Source organism: Macadamia integrifolia, chromosome 4 (genome assembly GCF_013358625.1).
Source record: "Macadamia integrifolia cultivar HAES 741 chromosome 4, SCU_Mint_v3, whole genome shotgun sequence".
Taxonomy (NCBI): Eukaryota; Viridiplantae; Streptophyta; class Magnoliopsida; order Proteales; family Proteaceae; genus Macadamia; species Macadamia integrifolia.
Window position 1 is genome coordinate 1872014 of NC_056560.1, and position 18010 is coordinate 1890023.

At 37.2% G+C, this 18010-nt stretch overlaps 3 protein-coding genes across 3 annotated transcripts in view; 1 reads left to right on the forward strand and 2 right to left on the reverse strand.

The window, feature by feature from the left end:
* Positions 1-910: 910 nt before the first annotated feature.
* Positions 911-5043, reverse strand: LOC122075903 (cysteine-rich and transmembrane domain-containing protein WIH2-like). The gene is made up of 3 exons (XM_042641124.1): positions 4632-5043; positions 4147-4441; positions 911-1134 (listed from the first exon to the last, which is right to left on the reverse strand). The coding sequence occupies exons 1-3, from the start codon at positions 4672-4674 to the stop codon at positions 1086-1088; spliced, it is 387 nt and encodes a 128-aa protein (XP_042497058.1). The 5' UTR covers positions 4675-5043; the 3' UTR covers positions 911-1085.
* A 3817-nt stretch (positions 5044-8860) lies between these two features.
* On the reverse strand, positions 8861-10264 carry LOC122075892. Its single transcript, XM_042641105.1, has 2 exons — positions 9890-10264; positions 8861-9567 (listed from the first exon to the last, which is right to left on the reverse strand). Exons 1-2 carry the CDS (start codon positions 10100-10102, stop codon positions 9190-9192), a joined length of 591 nt encoding a protein of 196 aa, XP_042497039.1. The 5' UTR covers positions 10103-10264; the 3' UTR covers positions 8861-9189.
* A 4872-nt stretch (positions 10265-15136) lies between these two features.
* Positions 15137-18010, forward strand: part of LOC122075223 (GSH-induced LITAF domain protein) — a 3477-nt gene continuing 603 nt past the window's right edge. Inside the window, exon 1 of the mRNA XM_042640178.1 lies at positions 15137-15666. Within this exon, the coding sequence (XP_042496112.1) occupies positions 15389-15666 (278 nt within the window). The 5' untranslated portion in view covers positions 15137-15388. The remainder of the gene's footprint in view (positions 15667-18010) is intronic.

Consider the following 18010-nt stretch of genomic DNA (forward strand, 5'->3'; position numbering starts at 1 on the left):
GAACTCTGATCGATTTGATTCTTTTGCTAACTTGATACTAACGCAATGGACTATATTTCTCATGATATTACCTTTAACTCAAATTCAATTCACAGACCCCGAAATTGAGTTATAAACTAATGTATTTGCTGAAAAATATTTCTAAAGTGATGACTCCTGACTCTAATTAAATGTATATCACTTCAAGAGTGTGTTGACTATGTTGACAACAATAAACAACACCATAACCTAGTCACACTGCTCAATAAGACTTTGGGCATGTGTGATGTATGAATTTATAATTGGTGTTAGATGATATTCAATGATATGTCTTAAAACTTAAAATGAGGCATGAGATGTATAAACATTAGTGTTAGATATTGTAGTTGTTTTGAACACTAGATGCAGATATTCATATGATAATTCCTTAATTTATATGAGAATATTACCTTTTGTTTAGTCCCATTTGTTTGTAATCTACATGTTTAAAACTCGTACCATCCGTTTTTTGATTTTTACCGTTCTTTTTATTTTGACCATTTATTTGACCGTATCATTCGAAATTTTTTACTGTTTAAAACCCATACCGTCCGTTTCCGTTTTTGCTAACAATGGCTACAACTCAATAGAAAACTATTTTTTTTTTAAAATAGAGATTTATTCAATCACAGCATTAGATTGTTGTCCTTTTTTATTGGGGGGGGGGGGGTGGTGTTGGTGGGGATGTTTGCTTGATATTGTGAGTCATACACCTGAGAGTCGTTTGCTCAAGTAATCTATGATACCAGAACTTAGGCTGAAGGACCGTCTGCAATCTGCTAACCCAGTCGGGAATCAAATTTTTTGCATATGGTTCTGCTAACCCAGTCAGGAATCAAAATTTTTGCATATGGTTCTTCGAATGAATAGATTTTAAGACAACCCAGTGATGTAAGAATTAAGATTTTCAACTTTGATAATTTTCATGCAACAATATAAATCTCCATGCTTAATTAAGTAGAAAAATAAAGGATTTTAAAAGAATATCAAACAGAATAGATTGTGAATGTGGACGGCAGTAAGTACTACATCCCCATATACATCAGAGCTGAGGCCTCCAAAAAGGCTTAGAAGCAGCACTCCTCCAACACACAACAGCAACAAAGTGCAGCCAAACTGGAAAATGACGATAAATGAATCAGCAAAAACTAGGAGATATATCAAATGATATTCACATCACTACAAATTGCACAGAGCACACTTCACAGATTTGACCTAATTTGACCATTGGGGTTTGGAGTTTGCCAACAAAAAATACAGGAATAAGTTCCAAATCTAGTTCAGAATTTCAATGGGAAAACATGGCTGAAAATTCAGCCATTTATGTTCAAATTTGAATACAGAAAAGAAGACACTGATTAAATATGTGAAAAAAAATATTTTGCTTCCGAAGAACAAAAGTTAGAGACTAAAGAAAAGGGGGCGGGAGTGGAATTAAAACCCATGACACAGAAGAAACTGATCTACATTCTTGGAATGGAGAAGCCTTTCTTCATATGACGCATGATAATTTTCCATGAGGTGAGAGAAAAAAGAGTACACACTATGAGAGTATGGGGAGGGTGGATTCTTCATTCACATAGAGATGGGATGGCGGCTGAGTTGTTTTCTTGTAGATGACAATGATTAAAGATCTGGAAAACATGACTCTCTCTCTCTCTCTCTCTCTCTCACACACACACACACACACACACACACAGAGCCCAGGTTTTGCAGAGATGGGGATGAGCTTAAGCCCTATTCTCATCCCACATTTTAGTTGTTTCAAGCCAGTGGGGAAGGAAATAAACATATTTGAAAGATCTAACCATTGGGAAATTAGAAATAAGAAATAAGAAATATTTTTGTTTAACTTAGCAAATAGACATCTGAAATACTACCATTCACAAAAAGTCTTTTAAACGAAACCTTATCTTAAAATGAAAAAGCAGCATGCATATGTGTTTAAGCACTGTGGTACCAAAACTTCAAACCTGACATCAGGCTTAGCCTTTTCACTTTTTCCACCAACCCAATATATGAAATGCAATCAAATTCCATGGGCAGCAGAAGGTACATCCTTTTCTTCCGTGTTGGTTGTGCACTGATCTACCTTGTTTTTTCTATATCAGATTAAAGTTTCTAATTTTCAAATCTTCTTTATAGATTTCCTACAACTGTTGAGATTAACAATCACCAAAACCAGTGCAAAATGCAAAGCAATAATAATAAAAAGTCCAAAGCTCAGTGTTTCTGCTTCTGTAACGGCAACATAATATTCAATTTTCAGAAACCAATATCACATTAACATCCCACAAAATGATGCTGCTCAATATCTAAAATCCTAACAGAATATCTCATCAAATTTCTTACTGTGAAAAATAAAATTCTTCCTAACTAATCGACAAATTCTAACTCAATACTTCCTGCCAAATAAGTTCTGATTTTATATTAATCAAACTTATAGCCATCCCACAAAATTTCAGAAATAAAAAAGAAAAATATTACCATCCCACAAAACAATAGTTCATAATCACTCAAAACCAATAGAATGTAGAAAATAAAATTCACCCAAACCAATCAACAAATTGATAAATTCTGATTCAATATTTCCGGAAAAAAAATATTCTGACTTAATATCAATCAGACTATAACTTGAAATGTCTAAATTTGCAAAAATGTAGGAAGAAAAAGCCAATTATGGTAGCCCCAATTACAGAGGGATGGCAGAAGTGAGATCAGGGGCAACATCAAGAATACAAGTTCCCCAGACTGAAATGTTCTCTGTGGTGGAGAGAAAATTCAAAGACCTCTCTCTGTGTGTGTGTGTCCTTGCTAGCCAAGAGTTTACATCCAAGCAGGCTACTAAACCCATGGATTTAAGTCCAATCAAAACACAATATCAAGAATTTAAGTTTAAGGATTTTAAAGTGCTTCCTCTCTGTTCTAAAGTTGAAGGATTGTGTTTCCATAGGACAAGATAATTTGGCCTTTTTAAGATAATAAATATTTTGAGAATACTTACAGAAGGTTAAAAGTGAGGTGTACTTCGGTTCACTTTGTAACTGGAATGGAGAATTTTAAGTATCTGCCATTTAGAGTTCTCGGAAGATCCAGTTGCATCTATGAAACATTTCCCCATATTAAAGCTTGATTTTCATTTATATTGGTTTTAGGCCAGCAAGACGACAATGGAAGAATGGAGTATGGCAACTAAGAGGTTTCAAGATGTAGGAAAGAGTTCAAGGAACAAAAAAAGCGGTGAAATTGTATAAAATTTTGCAGTGACTGCTGTCAAATATAACTTAAAAGTAACAGGAGAGGTTCTAGAGGAGGGAGATTGTCTCAAGCACTGCCTACTTTGACTAATAGATTGATCACTAGTTCAAAATGAGCTTTATCCCGACATTCCAACAACACATCAAAGACTTAATAAGAGAGATAAAAAAAAAAAGTTTTCAGGTTAATTGCATCACTGGTTATCCATCAAGCCCCATTTGGGATCTCACGTCACAGTTGAATTTTCTGTTTACAAGTAAAAATGACTAGCTACTGTTCCAATGTTTCACACTAGCCTTTCTCAATGAGAATTTTCATCACTATCATTAGTGTGGCACTATCATATCAAGCATGGACAAAGAGCCGCCCAAAGAATACCCACTGCGGTTGATAGTTGTGGGCAGGAAGATTCAACAAAATTGGCATCCCAGTTTTCAAACTTGAGGAGAAAGTTGACTCAAATGAGACGGAACTATAATGAATAAATGACAGGTATAATTGAAAAATAAATCCTTTTTCAGTCAATTTGATTAGATTTAGATTCAGAAAGCAAAGAAAAAGAAAAAAAAACTATGTAGGTCCTCAAAACTAGTGTTTCACCAGAATGACGATAGAGTCGATTCTAAAGAGTAGCAATTCCGGGAATATTTATGCAACAGTTGATGTAATCTTTGCGGCTATAGATTTGCAACCAGACTCTCAGAATAGAGAATAATTAAGGAAAGCCTCTCTTTCTTTGGGGCTATAATTTCTTAATCCGTCTCAATTACATTTTTGTATATTTAATTTCTGAGGGATCAAAACTTTAAACTCTAAAGCTGGAGCTGCCAGATGGAGAGATGTTTGAGTGGGGGGAAGAGATTGACATACCAGCCTTGAAGGAATGATGTACAGCCAGATTGATCGTTGTATTGGTATTGCTGGTAGGGAGGATACTGCTGGGGTGGCGGAGGTGGGGGTGGGTACCCTCCGTTGAAGTAACCCTGATACCCAGGTGGAGGCGGTGGTGGGTATGGAGACTGTGACGTTGGTAGTGGATAACCAGGATACCCAGGAGGCGGCGGTGGATAGCCAGGATACCCAGGAAGGGGTGGTGGAGGGTACCCTTCGTAGGTTGGAAGTTGAGGATGACCCTGCTGCGGTGGTGGATGAGGAGACGAGTACCCTGAATGAAACCACACCCAAAAGAAAATTCCTCAAAAAGTCAAAATTATAGGTCAATTCAAGTAACCAAGGATTCAATCTCACATTCTCATCCCCCAAGACAGATAAGCTTCCTCCAAGTTCCAATAATTAATTCTAAACCCCAGAAAATGGGGGGAAAAATGCTTTGAAGTTGAAGAGATCTTTCGTACCAGGTGGAGGGTATGAATCTTGAGGAACCCTTTCGTAACTCATGCTTGCTCTTCTGCTGATCAACTCGGCTTCGGTTTCCCGACGGGAATTGCAACAGACGTGCAGAGGACTTGTAGGATTTTGGTTATGTATTTATACGGGAAAAAATCTTCTCCAATGGCTACTACTCCTCCAATAACCCCAAGGCCTTCGGCCTAGAAAACGTATATATATGAGTTCGACTCCCTTTATCTCAATGGATTTTACACAAATGTTCAATGTTTTTCATTACATTACTAAAAATTGAATGGAAAGAGAGAGATTACTCGTAGCATTGCTTGGCCATGAAGACATTTGAAAACCACAATTTTAGGTAACGGGTTAGGTCTAATATTCTTGTGATTTGAGTAGAACTCATCCTTGAATTCAAGTTAGTATACTAACAAAATGATGCTCAAGCTTTTACATTGGGTTATTCAAATCCAATATATAGTATGTATCTATGAATGTTAAGCGATTCAGTTTAGTTGTTGGCAAGATTGTTTTAGATAAATTTGAAATCAAGCCGTTTAATTATGTGAAACCGTTTCGATTTTATTTAAACACAATTAATTTTAAATAGTTTATCATAGATTTAGGCCCTCTTTGGTATCATTTTTATTTTTTATTTTTGTTTACATAAATGGTTTTGGCTGTATTTGGTATCATTTATAAAGCTTGTTTCTATTTAAAAAAAAATTGGTAAAATACAAAAGCCAAAAAGAGATCAAGAGTCATTTATGTGTTTTGGTCAAAATTGATTTTCAATTATTTTTGCACTGAATTTTAATGAACACATGCTTAAAGTCTCAATATGAAGGGGTAAAGTAGTCATTTTCTTTGTAATTAAAAATCCAAGCTTTTTACCCATTTTTTTCGGTTCAAAGTGGAGAAAGAGAGTTACAAAGTAGATATGTGAAGGGAATCTCTTCACCCACTCCTTCAAAAAACCATTTTACACATAGAGATACCAAACTATTTCTTACAAAAAACCAATTTTGTCAAGCAATTGCCAAACCCTTTTTATGTTTTGATAAAAAATGGTTTTCATTAATGATTTTTATCAATTAGGTAAAAATCAAAAAGAAAAATGATACCAAAGATTTCGATTTTGAAATCAAAACCAAACTATTTAACCAAATGATTTTACGATTTCCATTAAATTTTGACACCTTTAAATGTAAAATTGTTGCTTCTTATAATGTAAAAAAATCAAACACTTTTTAACATTAAAAGATTGTTTCTTAGGATAAAAATGGAAAAAACTGTTTTTACTGTTTGTAGATACAGAATCACCAGAAACAAAATCAAACACGGCCTAACATTTCACCAAACATCCCAAGAATCAATGCTGTACAAGGTACAACATTACATTATCAAACCTGTTTATATAAGTTACAACATTGGGAGGAATACTCTTCTCTGACTTCTCAATACAAAAAGCTGTCTTCACCAAATTAATCTCTCCCACTTCAGTCACGGTTGGCCTCAAACAAACATCAAATAAGCCAACCTAATGCACTGGATCAAGTGGCTAGAAAATTTTTATCAAAAGAAAAAGATCAAGTGGCTAGAAAATTTTTATCAAAAAAAAAGATCAAGTGGCTAGAAATTCACAAGATCTTGATGTTTGTCCAGATATTCTTATTCCTCTTGGTCTTTCCAAGACCTTTTCAAATTTACAATACTATGGAACCCTATTATACATTTTTTTTTTTTTTAACCTTCTCAGAAGAAGACAGAAGCCCAGAGAGAAAGAGAGATTCTCTGCCCTGCTCTGAGATGTCTCTGCATAGATTCTTCACTAGAAAGGCCAAGGAAGGAAAGGTTCCCTCCTGTAATGTCACTGGAGAGTACAGCTCTTAGAATACCAGAAAGAGCATTTGGTTCGGAGTCGTCCGGACCACTAATCTTTCTTCGTACTGATGAAGCATATATCATCCATCCCCTTCTCTTCTCTGTTTCTGCAAAATTCGAATCTTTTCTGGACGCTCGCCTGCATGTCTCAGGGCGGAAGATAACCCCATACTAACCAATTACCATGGTTATGTTAGGCCTTAACAGGGCCCCATCAATCCAAGTTAAAGCTGATCTTTCACTGTTTAATCCAAGGTTTTAAAACAAAGGATTTCATTTGGAATCAGCTTAGACTCCACCTAAACCCTAGAAACTCTATGAATTACAGGCTCTAGAACGGTGGGGATCCACTTTTGTTAGAACAAACACTAACAAATATGAGAGAATTTTTTTTTTTTTTTTTTTCATATAATATAGAGATTCAAGTAAGTTGACATCCATATAATGTGCTACGTCCTACAGAGCAATCAAATCGCAACTCGCCCCTAAATCCTTAACACGAAAACTCATCTAATTTTCACACCGCTTGCTCAACAAAAAGATAGTATATATGTACTCCTCTAAGTCAAGTCGATCCATTACGTCGAGGTCGATCAAGTTGTACCGTCACATATTTCAAAAACATCCCTTTCAAATCGCCATCAAAATATATCTAGATAGATCATTCTGCAAAACGTGTCAAGAATTTTAGATAAATATAACAACATTGATATAATTTGACACTATCCAATCCAAAAGCCCGAAATCCTGGTCATGGAACTACACTCACTGCATCACTCTTTTAAGTACAATGGTGTAATTTTTGTTCCAAGAACAATAGACTATTGTTCAATGCATTGCTATGATTTCAACACAGAATAGGTGCACATGTGTTGGGTCCTGATTCCTGAGACCTGTCATACTTGGCTTTTAGTAGAAAATGCAAATGTGGAGATGTTTCCCAGAGGAAGAGGCTGCCTTGAGGCACTTTGATTCAAAGTTTTGAAACGTCCAGAGTGCAAGCCCAAGGGAAGATGAGAGAATCTATGGGGACCGGTGCCTCACCTACTGAGTAGCCGATTATATAATCAGACGTTCTGGCAAAGATAAACCAAGTGGGGGATAAAAAAAGGCCTTTCTGATGCTTTTACCCATTCCTTCCATTGCCAGAGCAGAATTATCTTCTCTCCTACTGATTTAACAGAATAATAAGTAATTAAAGGTGCGGGCCCGCATCACAACAATGATAAACCGAGGGGAAAAAAAAAAGGCTGGGGGCTTATGAAGTTTTACCATTTCAATGGTCAGAAAAGAATTCTCTTCCTCTCTTTCTTTCTCTCTATACACGTTGTCTTATGATTTTATATCAATCATATAAGGGTTGATCTTACATCAGTTACGAAATGGATTTAATATAATTTGATATGATCTTGAGTTTTTTTTACCCTACAAGGAGTTATAAGGATGAGTTCTTTTAAGGTTCAGATAATTTGTCCGTGTGATTAAGTGCCTAGAACTGTTAAGGAATCAGAATCGAACAATTACATTGTTAAATGTGACGTGATACTGATTCTGGTATCATTTAATAGATGGGGTGGTTCTGGGATTGGCCCCTTGGGACCAGAACCAATTAGGAACCATCCTTATTATCCAAAATTGTCCCAATTAACATCCTTATTCCTTAAGTCATCTAAGTTGGCATGAAAATAATTGAATCTTGGTTAAGTCCATGAAACTGATCAAACCCCGAATGGATCAAGTATGGTATAACCATTATTGGAACCATGTACCTGACTCTATTTAATTGAAATTAGAGTAAGTTGAGTTGCAGACATAATATTAACCATTTCAAACTTCTTCTTTTTTTTTTTTGGCCCAAGCTTACATATGAGCTGGGGACTCCACCTATACGAAAAGTGGGACCCTTCAAAACTCCACCATTGCATGTAAGATAAGCCACGTATACTAAATCCATGGCATGTGGGTAGGGATTATTCTTTTCTGCATTAAGAGATTACTTACAGATAGATGTAGCCATTAATAAGGATGATCAAAGAATTAATCACAGTTAAACAATAGAACACAACTTCTCAACAAGTTTATATAATAAAACCTACTCAATCATAAATCATTATTCCATTCATGAATCATCTTCCATTAACTAAAGCAAAGTTAATCCCAATAATAAATACCCATCACTTAATTATTATTTATAAAATCAGAATATTAACCGCATTTATTGGCAAGAAGATCGTATGAGATTTTTCCTGCAACTTCGCTTGCTTAATTTAATGAGAAAAAAAACCCACAACTTCTTAATACTACCAGAAAGAAAGAAAGAAAGGAATATCATTATCAGAAAAAGAAAAAAGAATTTGCAGGAATTGCGACAGTAAACGAAAGCCACACGTCGCCATCATCACCAATTTTATTCCTTTCCCTTTTCCCATTGACCTCATTATCGCTTTCAAGAGCTCATCTCTGCAACTCTAATGGCGCCCCAAACAGAACCAGCAGTGGCAGAATCAAGAAAAGAGAAAAACAAAATAAAATTAGGGAAAAAAAGGAAGAATAAACTAAACAGCCAAAACTCTGTGTAGTAATCACTTCACTGAAGAGACTCCAACTAACCACATGAAAGATGAAAGAAAAAGAAGTGATCAGAGAGGAAGGAAGGAAATTAAGAAAAACAAGAAATGGTAATCAAATTTCATGGGATCCGTTTTCGGATCGATCGAAGTGAAGGATGAGACCGTTGCATTTGGGACATTCTGTGACCTGTTTGGGGAGCATAAAGTACATGAAACATCTCTTACAGCCGGCGACGACGAGAACATGATCGCCTTGATCGTAGCGGTGATCGTCCCTTGAAGGTGAAGGTGAAGGCGTGGAGGTGGAAGATGAACCCTCACCCTCGCTGTCGTATCCATACCCATAGTCGACGCCGCTATACCCATAAGAGCTATCTTCTTGAGTGTAGAAGTCTACACTACCACCAACACAAGCCCTTGATGTCTTCATCCGTGGATCTTCTTTCGCTTTCGTTCCATTCTCCCAGTCTATATAGTAAAGCTCCCCCGTCTGCAAATACGCTTCGGAAAATTAAAATCACAAACTCAAATTTCTTTCTCTTGTAAAGAAATCGCAGAAATCCAAACAAACAAAAGATTGCTCGTTACTGTAAAACTCTCGTATCATCCAAAACCATAAAATAGATGAATAGACGACAAAGAAAAGCATAGAATAGCGATCTCTGGGCAGGCAGACCTCAGGTCCTCACCACAAAGATTTCATGCCGGTGAAACCGAAAAGAGAGACCAGATAGAGAGAGAGAATGAAGCGGTCAGGTTTCGCATTAAATGAAGGAAGGAAAGAAAGATCAGGGGAAAGGGAGGGGGGGGACCTTTAAATCGAGGCATTGCTCCCAGTGGTAAGGAAGAGCGACATGAGAATTTAGTTCGACGGCGGTGTCGGAGTTGGTGAGAGTATCTGGTTCATCTGAAGTGGCGGACAAGCCAACGCCACCGCCGGCGCCGCTGCCGTCTCGGTTAAGAGAGCAGTTCTGCATAGAACGCTCCAATGATGCTGTAATCTTCGACATATTTGGGGCTGTCATTGGAAACCCAAAAACAAATCAACAAACAGAAAACGAATGAAAAGGAAACAATGAGACGCAGAGAGAGAGAGAGAGAGAGAGAGGGAGAGAGAGGAGAGTCTCCGGTGGGAGAGAGAAACAAATGCACAAGTGAGAGTGAGAGTAAAAAGTGAGAAAATTCTCTGTAATTAATCCCACCCGTTTTACCATATTTAGGGTTCTAATAATGGGAAGTAAAATAAAAGGAGATCTAACATCTTTTAGAGAGAGAGAGAGAGAGAGAGAGAGAGAGAACCGGTAAAAACGGGGTTTCCAAAGAAAATGCCGGAGTCCTACCGAAAAAAAATAAATAAAAAATGCCACCATTTCTAAAATTAATCCCCAAGACTTAAAACATTTACGCGTAATATATAAGAATTAATATATAGTTATATAAAGTTAGGGTTGGTCCGGACTCAGTAGGGGCTTATGTGGTCAAACTTTAATATATATTGCTTGAAATCCATAGAAAAGAAAGACTTAAAACACATGACTTGATAAAGCACAATGGATTATGAAATTTTATTTGTGATACCTATAGACAAAATGGCAAAGGAGATATCTTCTTTCCAAGAGGGGGAGGAAACTTGCCCTTTTAATTTTAGCTAAAAATTAGAGACTCTTTTAAGTGAATGAGATTTTATAAAGGATCAAAGTACCAAACTACTTATTTTACCTTTAAAGGAAATTTATGGATAAAGAAAAGGGATAGGGATGAATATGAAAACATGCATATTTGAATCATACAAGACATAAGAAAAAGAAGGTTAACCCTAAATAAAGGGAACCCGCACCATCTAATGAGAAGAGAGAATAGAGAGGTGTGTACAAAGGCAATAGGGTATCTGGTATCTGGTGTACATTCAACGCCCAAAAATGTCTTGGGCTACCTGCTTGAACGTTTATGGCCACTGAATGCATGTCACACACCCTCTTGCGCCACGAGGAATTCAATCCGTGTACAAGATGGTCTCGTGTGTAAATCTTTATCCCTAAAGATAATTAATTTAGACTAAAACCCAAATAAGGATACCAAATGAAACACATAAACAGATATCTATCTGCAAATGAAAAGTGTACATGAAATATGAACCATAAAGTTCCAAATCTAGTCCTAATTGGTAGGGTTTGCGGCATTTGCCCTTACCACTCTCTTGGGGAGTAGCTGGTTAAACCATGCACTAACCCAACCAAGTATCGGTCTCAACTGATTCTGAACCAGATTGGATCGGTGTTAGTTGCGATCCGATGGATTTATCTCTGTCTTTTAAAAATAATTGATATGATCAGATTCGATTTTTCAAACCATTTGGACGAAGAAAAAGTACAATCATCAATGGCCATCGATGTCTACCCTTACAGTAAAAGGTCCATAATACCCTTATATTATTTCCAAAAATCCTCCTAATGTCTTCCAAAAACCTCTGCGTTAATTGTTTTGACCCTTACACAAGATTCGGTACCTTATAGATACACATACAAGTGGTATTCTGTCATTCTTAATTGAAGTATAAATTTGGAGCGGTTGGTATTGATTTCAGGAAGTTATCAACCTCTGCGATTTTCTAAGAGCCCACATCTCATTTTCATTTCGAGAAAGCAATCGAGCAGTGGATTAATTAGCTAATTTTGCTTGCGAGTCCACAATAAATTTGATTTTCTATGATAATGATCCTCTTCTAAGCGATCTTAGTTGCATCATTCGAGTGAACACCGTTTTATTTTATTGGTTTCAGATTTCAGTTTCTAACAACCCCTTTTCTTGAAAAAAATCTTTGTGTTCCCACGGCTCTTATACTCCAAACGCATAATCTAAATGAGAAAGATTCCGTCTTTTTCGTTTATCTTTATTTCTTTTCCAGATCTTCGATCGATGGATGGATCGATGTCAAGAGCAAGCCGCGGCCATCAATTCATTGTCTTTTGTTCAAAATGGAGGTTTTAGCTTTTGAGTTTCAACTCTCCAATGATGAAGTGGTGAGAACCAGAAAGAGAGAGAGCGTAAAGAAACCATTTGGTCTTCTCTCTCTGTCCGTTGTATCGTCGCTGTCATCGAGTGATTCAACGAAGTGATTATTAATTAGGTCTAGTTAGTCTCTCAAAATAAATATTGACTTTCCAATACTTATATGTTCACTAAGTCTACCTAAATACTGGATCCATCCTTATTCAAACTAGGGTTTGTTTATTGGTAAACCCTAAAAATCTCTCTGGTCAAACCTGAACACAGTTTTAGTTACGGTATTGGATCAGCTGTGATCCTGTGACTGATACAGATACTGATACCGTGATACGATAAAGAAGTCATAGTATCGATATTGACGGCGACCGATACGGTGATTTAAATCCCTGGGCGTGGAGAATAAAGGATGAGAGAGTGAAACAGGAGAAGGGGACGGACGGAAGTGTGGAACCGTGAACTACTGTACTGGACTGGACTGGGAGCTAGCGGGGGAATGAATACGTGGAGGAGACAAGGCGAATGTATTGGGGAAGCCGCACAGGAAGGTGTGGGCCTGTGTGGGGTGAGCTCTGTGAGCATCTGCTGCTGCTGCTGCTTCCTCAGCGTCGTCACGAGATATGTTTCATCTTTCTCCTGTTTGTGGATGATGATGAACCGTTGCAGAATTGAAGGTAATATTGGCCTACAGCTTCAACCCTTTCCTTTCCTTTCCTTTCCTTTCCTTTCCTGAGTAGTGAATACTCAAGCTGAGATAAGAATTAGTTAGAGAGAGAGAGAGAGACAGAGAGAGAGAGAGAGAGAATCAACCCTTTCCTTTCCTGAGTAGTGAATACTCAACTGAGATAAGAATTAGTTAGAGAGAGAGAGAGAATCTTTCTCTCCTTCTTGGTTTTTTCAGTTTTTTTGTCCCAGCTGTGTACGTATGTATTACTGTTTTTTGTTTGTTTGAATGTTGATGATGTGGAATCTTAATGGTGGATGGAAGGAATCTTCAACTGAGTACTGACACCATGGCTTCTCTCTCTCTCTTCGCTTTCGGTTACAGAATTATTGTCAGTACTAATTTGACCTGTGCCCAGGGTCTCAAGACTCTCAACTGAGAACGAATAGCTGGCTGTGGCTAGCTCATTAGCCATTAAAATAGACTAAAAAGGTTAAAGTGACGACTCATTCCCATTTATATTTATATTATGAGGAAATTAACCAGAATTTATTATTATTATTATTATTATTAAAGCATGCTCCATGCGTTTCGGTTCTTGTCTTCTCCAAACATTCCTTCTTTCCTTTCTTTCCTCGATATCTGATCAAACCCATCTCCCTCGTTTTCCTTCTCATTACTGTCACCACTCACCAATCACAATACCTCTTCTTTCTTCTCTCTTGGTCTCGATTCTTGGCCTTAGAATAATATAATCAAACAATATATATAAAATTAAAAAAATTCCTCATGATCGAATAGTATGAAATGGTGGCTGTCAAAAAAATCAAAGTGGTTTTCCTAATTTCACAGGAACACGAGTCTGGAGGGTGCTTCACATGAGTCCATCATATACGAAAAAGGCACATATGATCCGTACTGACATCGGGAATCCTACAAAATAGGTGGAGGATAGATGGAAGATGAGACTCGAATTAATGGTTGGTTGGTTGGTTTCCCTGTAATTAATTAATGGTGAGTTTCCCTATTAATCCGACTCATGGTGAGAGAGAGAGAGAGAGAGAGAGGGAGAGTATTGTTGCAGAAGCTTAAACGAAAGGAAACATTCGTTAGTGGCTACCGGCATGCCTCCTCTCAAATGCCGACAATTGTCTCCATCCAATATTTAGAATTTAGATTAGATTATTATCAGTGTTTCAGGGTATCGGTCGGGGGAAGGCTTCATTCAAATATTCAAAAGGGCCCACATATAGTGTGTGTCTATTATTCCTATTATTCTCTCTCTGTTTACTGCCAGCTGTTGTATCGTGTGACGACTGACGACTCCTTTCCTTTATCAGCACGGACCAACGGCAATGAAAAGGGTACACCAGACAGGGACATCCAATTGTAGGGGTAGGACGGTCCTTTTCCTGTGTTAGCGCAGAGAACACGACCAGACAGCATCATGGTAGAGCCTTTGAGATCAATGAAAAGCCTAAAATGCGTAGGAGAAACCAATTAAGGCCCAACCGAAATCGACGAGTGGTGGCGACCCTAAAAAAATAAATGTTTGACGATTAATCATAATTGATGTCGACTTAGACATAATTTCAAACCCGATCGACCTTTCCACTAAACTCATTAATCAATGGGATCGAAATTCTGATCTAAGGGACTGGTCTGATATAGATTAACCAATTCAATCCGAACACACTACCTAAGAATGTCAATTTAGAACCAATATCAATTTTGGATTTTAAATTCATAATCTAGTTTCAAGGCTGAACAACGATTTGAAATCGAATCAAACCAAATTACCCATTTTCAATATTGATCCAACAAACTCAACACATATGTGACCAAACTCAACACATATGTGACCGTCACCTGGTTTTACTTCAAAATCGATACGGATCAGCACAATTCAATCTCTATCAAATAAGTTTGTCCTACTTTTCTTACAAAATCGTGTTTTTTAGGTTATTTTACCCCTAATCCTTAGGTCATGCTCTCAAATAATATTTTTTTTACTTAATATTTGTTTATGGTGTGCATATAATATTTAGCAGAGAATTGTTGGTATTGGTATTTTCCTATGAAAATATGTAGTGGATTTTCATATTAGAATCATATATTTTTCCAGTATCACCAATAGATTGTTATTTATACATCCTCCACACAAAAAGAAAAGATCTCTCCTTTTGTTTGTTTGTTTTTTCGTTTTTTTTTGTTTTGTTTTTTAATACAGAATTACAGAACCGATATATTAGTTATGAGAGGCAGGCGGGGGCGAAAGGGCATAAACAGGGTTGGGATTTTTATATTTTATAGGGGCGGGATGGTCATTTTAAAGGTCTCTCGTGTCTGTCTTGACTGTTGACCGGCGACTTACGTAACGCGTATGCGATGTCGCGTCTCTCCCTATTTTGGGGTTCTTGAGAATTGAGAAGCTACCGGCGACATTTCTATTCCATCAATCTCGATTGCTCTCTCTCAAAGACTCCTGTATCAGGATCTTGGGGCTCCCTTTGCGCCTAGATTTCAGATTCAAGCAGTCAATCTAACAACAGATTTGCAGAGAACGTTTCACATTCGGTCGGATAGTTCCATCGATCAAAAAGGGTATCATCAGATCAGATAAAAAAGGAATCGAAGGGAAGATATGTCTAAGAACGAAGAGCCGGTCGTCGGGATCCCTTATTCAGTCAACTACAAGTACGAAGGCCCAGTGGTCCAGCAGCAGCAGCACCAACAATACCAACAATACCAACAATACCAACAATATTATGTGGGACAAAACCCATATCAGGCTGGAGCCATCCCTCCCAACGCCATTTTCATGGATCCACAAGGATTGCCCTTGCAGCAGACCATGTATAGAGATACCCCCGCACCCTTCAGCTGCCCTCATTGTGGTAGTTCTGGCATCACCAGCGTCAGGTAATATGAAACCATTCATCATCTCTTTCCCCTTTTGTGCCCTTTTCTTAACCTATCTCAAACCAAAATTATTAATAAAATGAGGATCGTCCTCTCGATGTTAGGGGTTTTCAAAAATTCTGAAGAAACCCTTTGTGATTCCATCGAAGATTGTTAAATCAGAAAGGAATACCTCCTCTCCAAAGAATATCTTACGCTTACGGGATGTAATTCCGTGTACAAGTCATGTTTGGGGTTCATATTTTTTTCCGATATTGTTTGGTATCCTTATGTACTGTGTTTCATTATTAAACCACTCAAATTTGTCTCTGATCATTTCCTCGTCAGATTTCTATGTATCTTAGGCTTACAGGGTTCTCTAACGATATGATGATATTTAATAAACTGATGAACAGTGTGACATAGTAGGTACTTATTATGTTGGTGAGGTAATTCTTATTACAACAATGTCTAGAACTTGAAACTTGTCTATTACCCGCAAGTTCAATCAACTTACAGCAAGCCTATATGTTTTCCAGATTAGTAGCTTTTAGTTTTGGGCTCAAATTGGCTGTTTATATGACTTATTTTTTTGCTGAATATGTGTGTTGACTGTTCTTCTTTCTTTTTATGAGAACCTGACTTTGCATTGGGGATGTAGTTGCGACCTAAATTATTTGGCCTTGAAGGAAATAAATACCATGACTCATTTTGGCCAGCCTAAGTATGTGAATGACAGTTGAACCCCAACTCCACCCATTCCTACCAAAAATAAAATAAAAAATTTGTATGACATATGGACAATGATCCTCTGATTCAATGAAATAATGTTAGGAAGAGGCTAGGGAAATTTGAGCTCAAAAAGTGGATTTTGTTGAAGTAGCTTGGAAGAGATTAAGTAAGAGTCTTTCAACAATAGCAGGCCTGTACCCGACCCCATTCAGTTGGAAAAGGCTAAGTTATTGTTGTTGTTGTTGTTGTCGTCGTCGACAGTGGCACGCTCGTCTTGTATGGCTTCCTTACAAACCACAGAGAAAGGAACACATACCAGATGTCATCTGTTTTTTGAATATGCTCATTAAGTATATTGTGTTTAATGCTCATATGGAGTAGAATAGGTGTAGAGACAGTAGCACCTAGCAGGCAAATGCTAGAGTCACAACAACTAGGTTATGTAAAAAAAAAAAAAAAAAAATGAGGAGGGGGGGTGGTTGTGGGGACAAGGCGATCTAATGTAGTTATAATCTTATGGGGACAAAGTTTGATGTACATCTGGAGGTAGAAGCCTCGTGTTACCACTGTTTCCTTCTGCACCTGCTACTGTGGTCTCTTTAGTGCTTACGATAACCTGAGAGTAATCCACATAGTCGGTATAGAAAAGAACTTAATTCTAAATGGAAGCATTCCACTCTAGAAAAGGGATTACCACTGTAATTCGATCTTACTTATGCTTAAATTCCTGTTGCATGAAATAATGACCTGATATACCACACAGCCCCTGCCAAGCACCAGAATTTGCTACCTATTCTTGGATTAGTAGAATTTTCTCTTCTTACGTACGTGTAAACGATTTTTATTTCACTGAACCTAATCCATTCACATACAAGTAAAAGGGATAATGGCCCAGATGATGATTTGTAATACTGAGGTTTTGGGAAGCTGGACACACCACCTTTAGGAAGGCCCATGGCTTTTAGCTGGAGACTTTAGTATCATGCTGAGTTCCAGGGAAAGGAAGGGGAGATTGTGTAAGTAAATATCAATGGGCTGCATGCTTTGGGGACATTATAGTTGGGAAAACATTTTTCCCTTGGATTTTCTTATGTTCTTTCTACCTTAAAATTTAACTTCCATTAAACCATAAAATTTAGTTGAATTTATGTTTATTCAAGTTTGACCTCTATTACACCTATTCTCTTACATGTTCTTTCAATTTTTTTAGTTTCATTAAATCTATAAATTTAGTGGACGTTTTCTTTGTGACCCTTTATTCAAGTTTACTCCACATACCAGCTCTCTCTCTCTCTCTCTCTCTCTCTCTCTCTCTCTCTCACATTTGGTGATGGAGGTGCTATTTTAAGTTGCAATGTTTCATCAAAATCCTATCATGAGTTAATCTATTTGATGCTGTTGCATATGACATTAATACCGTTTGGTGGCAGTCCATTGTAATGTTCCTAATTTCTACGCCCATAAAGTGGGGATAAACTTATTATGCAGGATTAGTAGTTAAGTTTGAGTTAGATTAAAATACTCAGTAGCTAGATAAAGTTACTTGTTCACTAGCTGCTTTTATAATTCTTCTATTGTTTTGCTTGGATCCTTAAAATTTCCCATTTCCACACTTGCTGACTTTTTTTTTTTT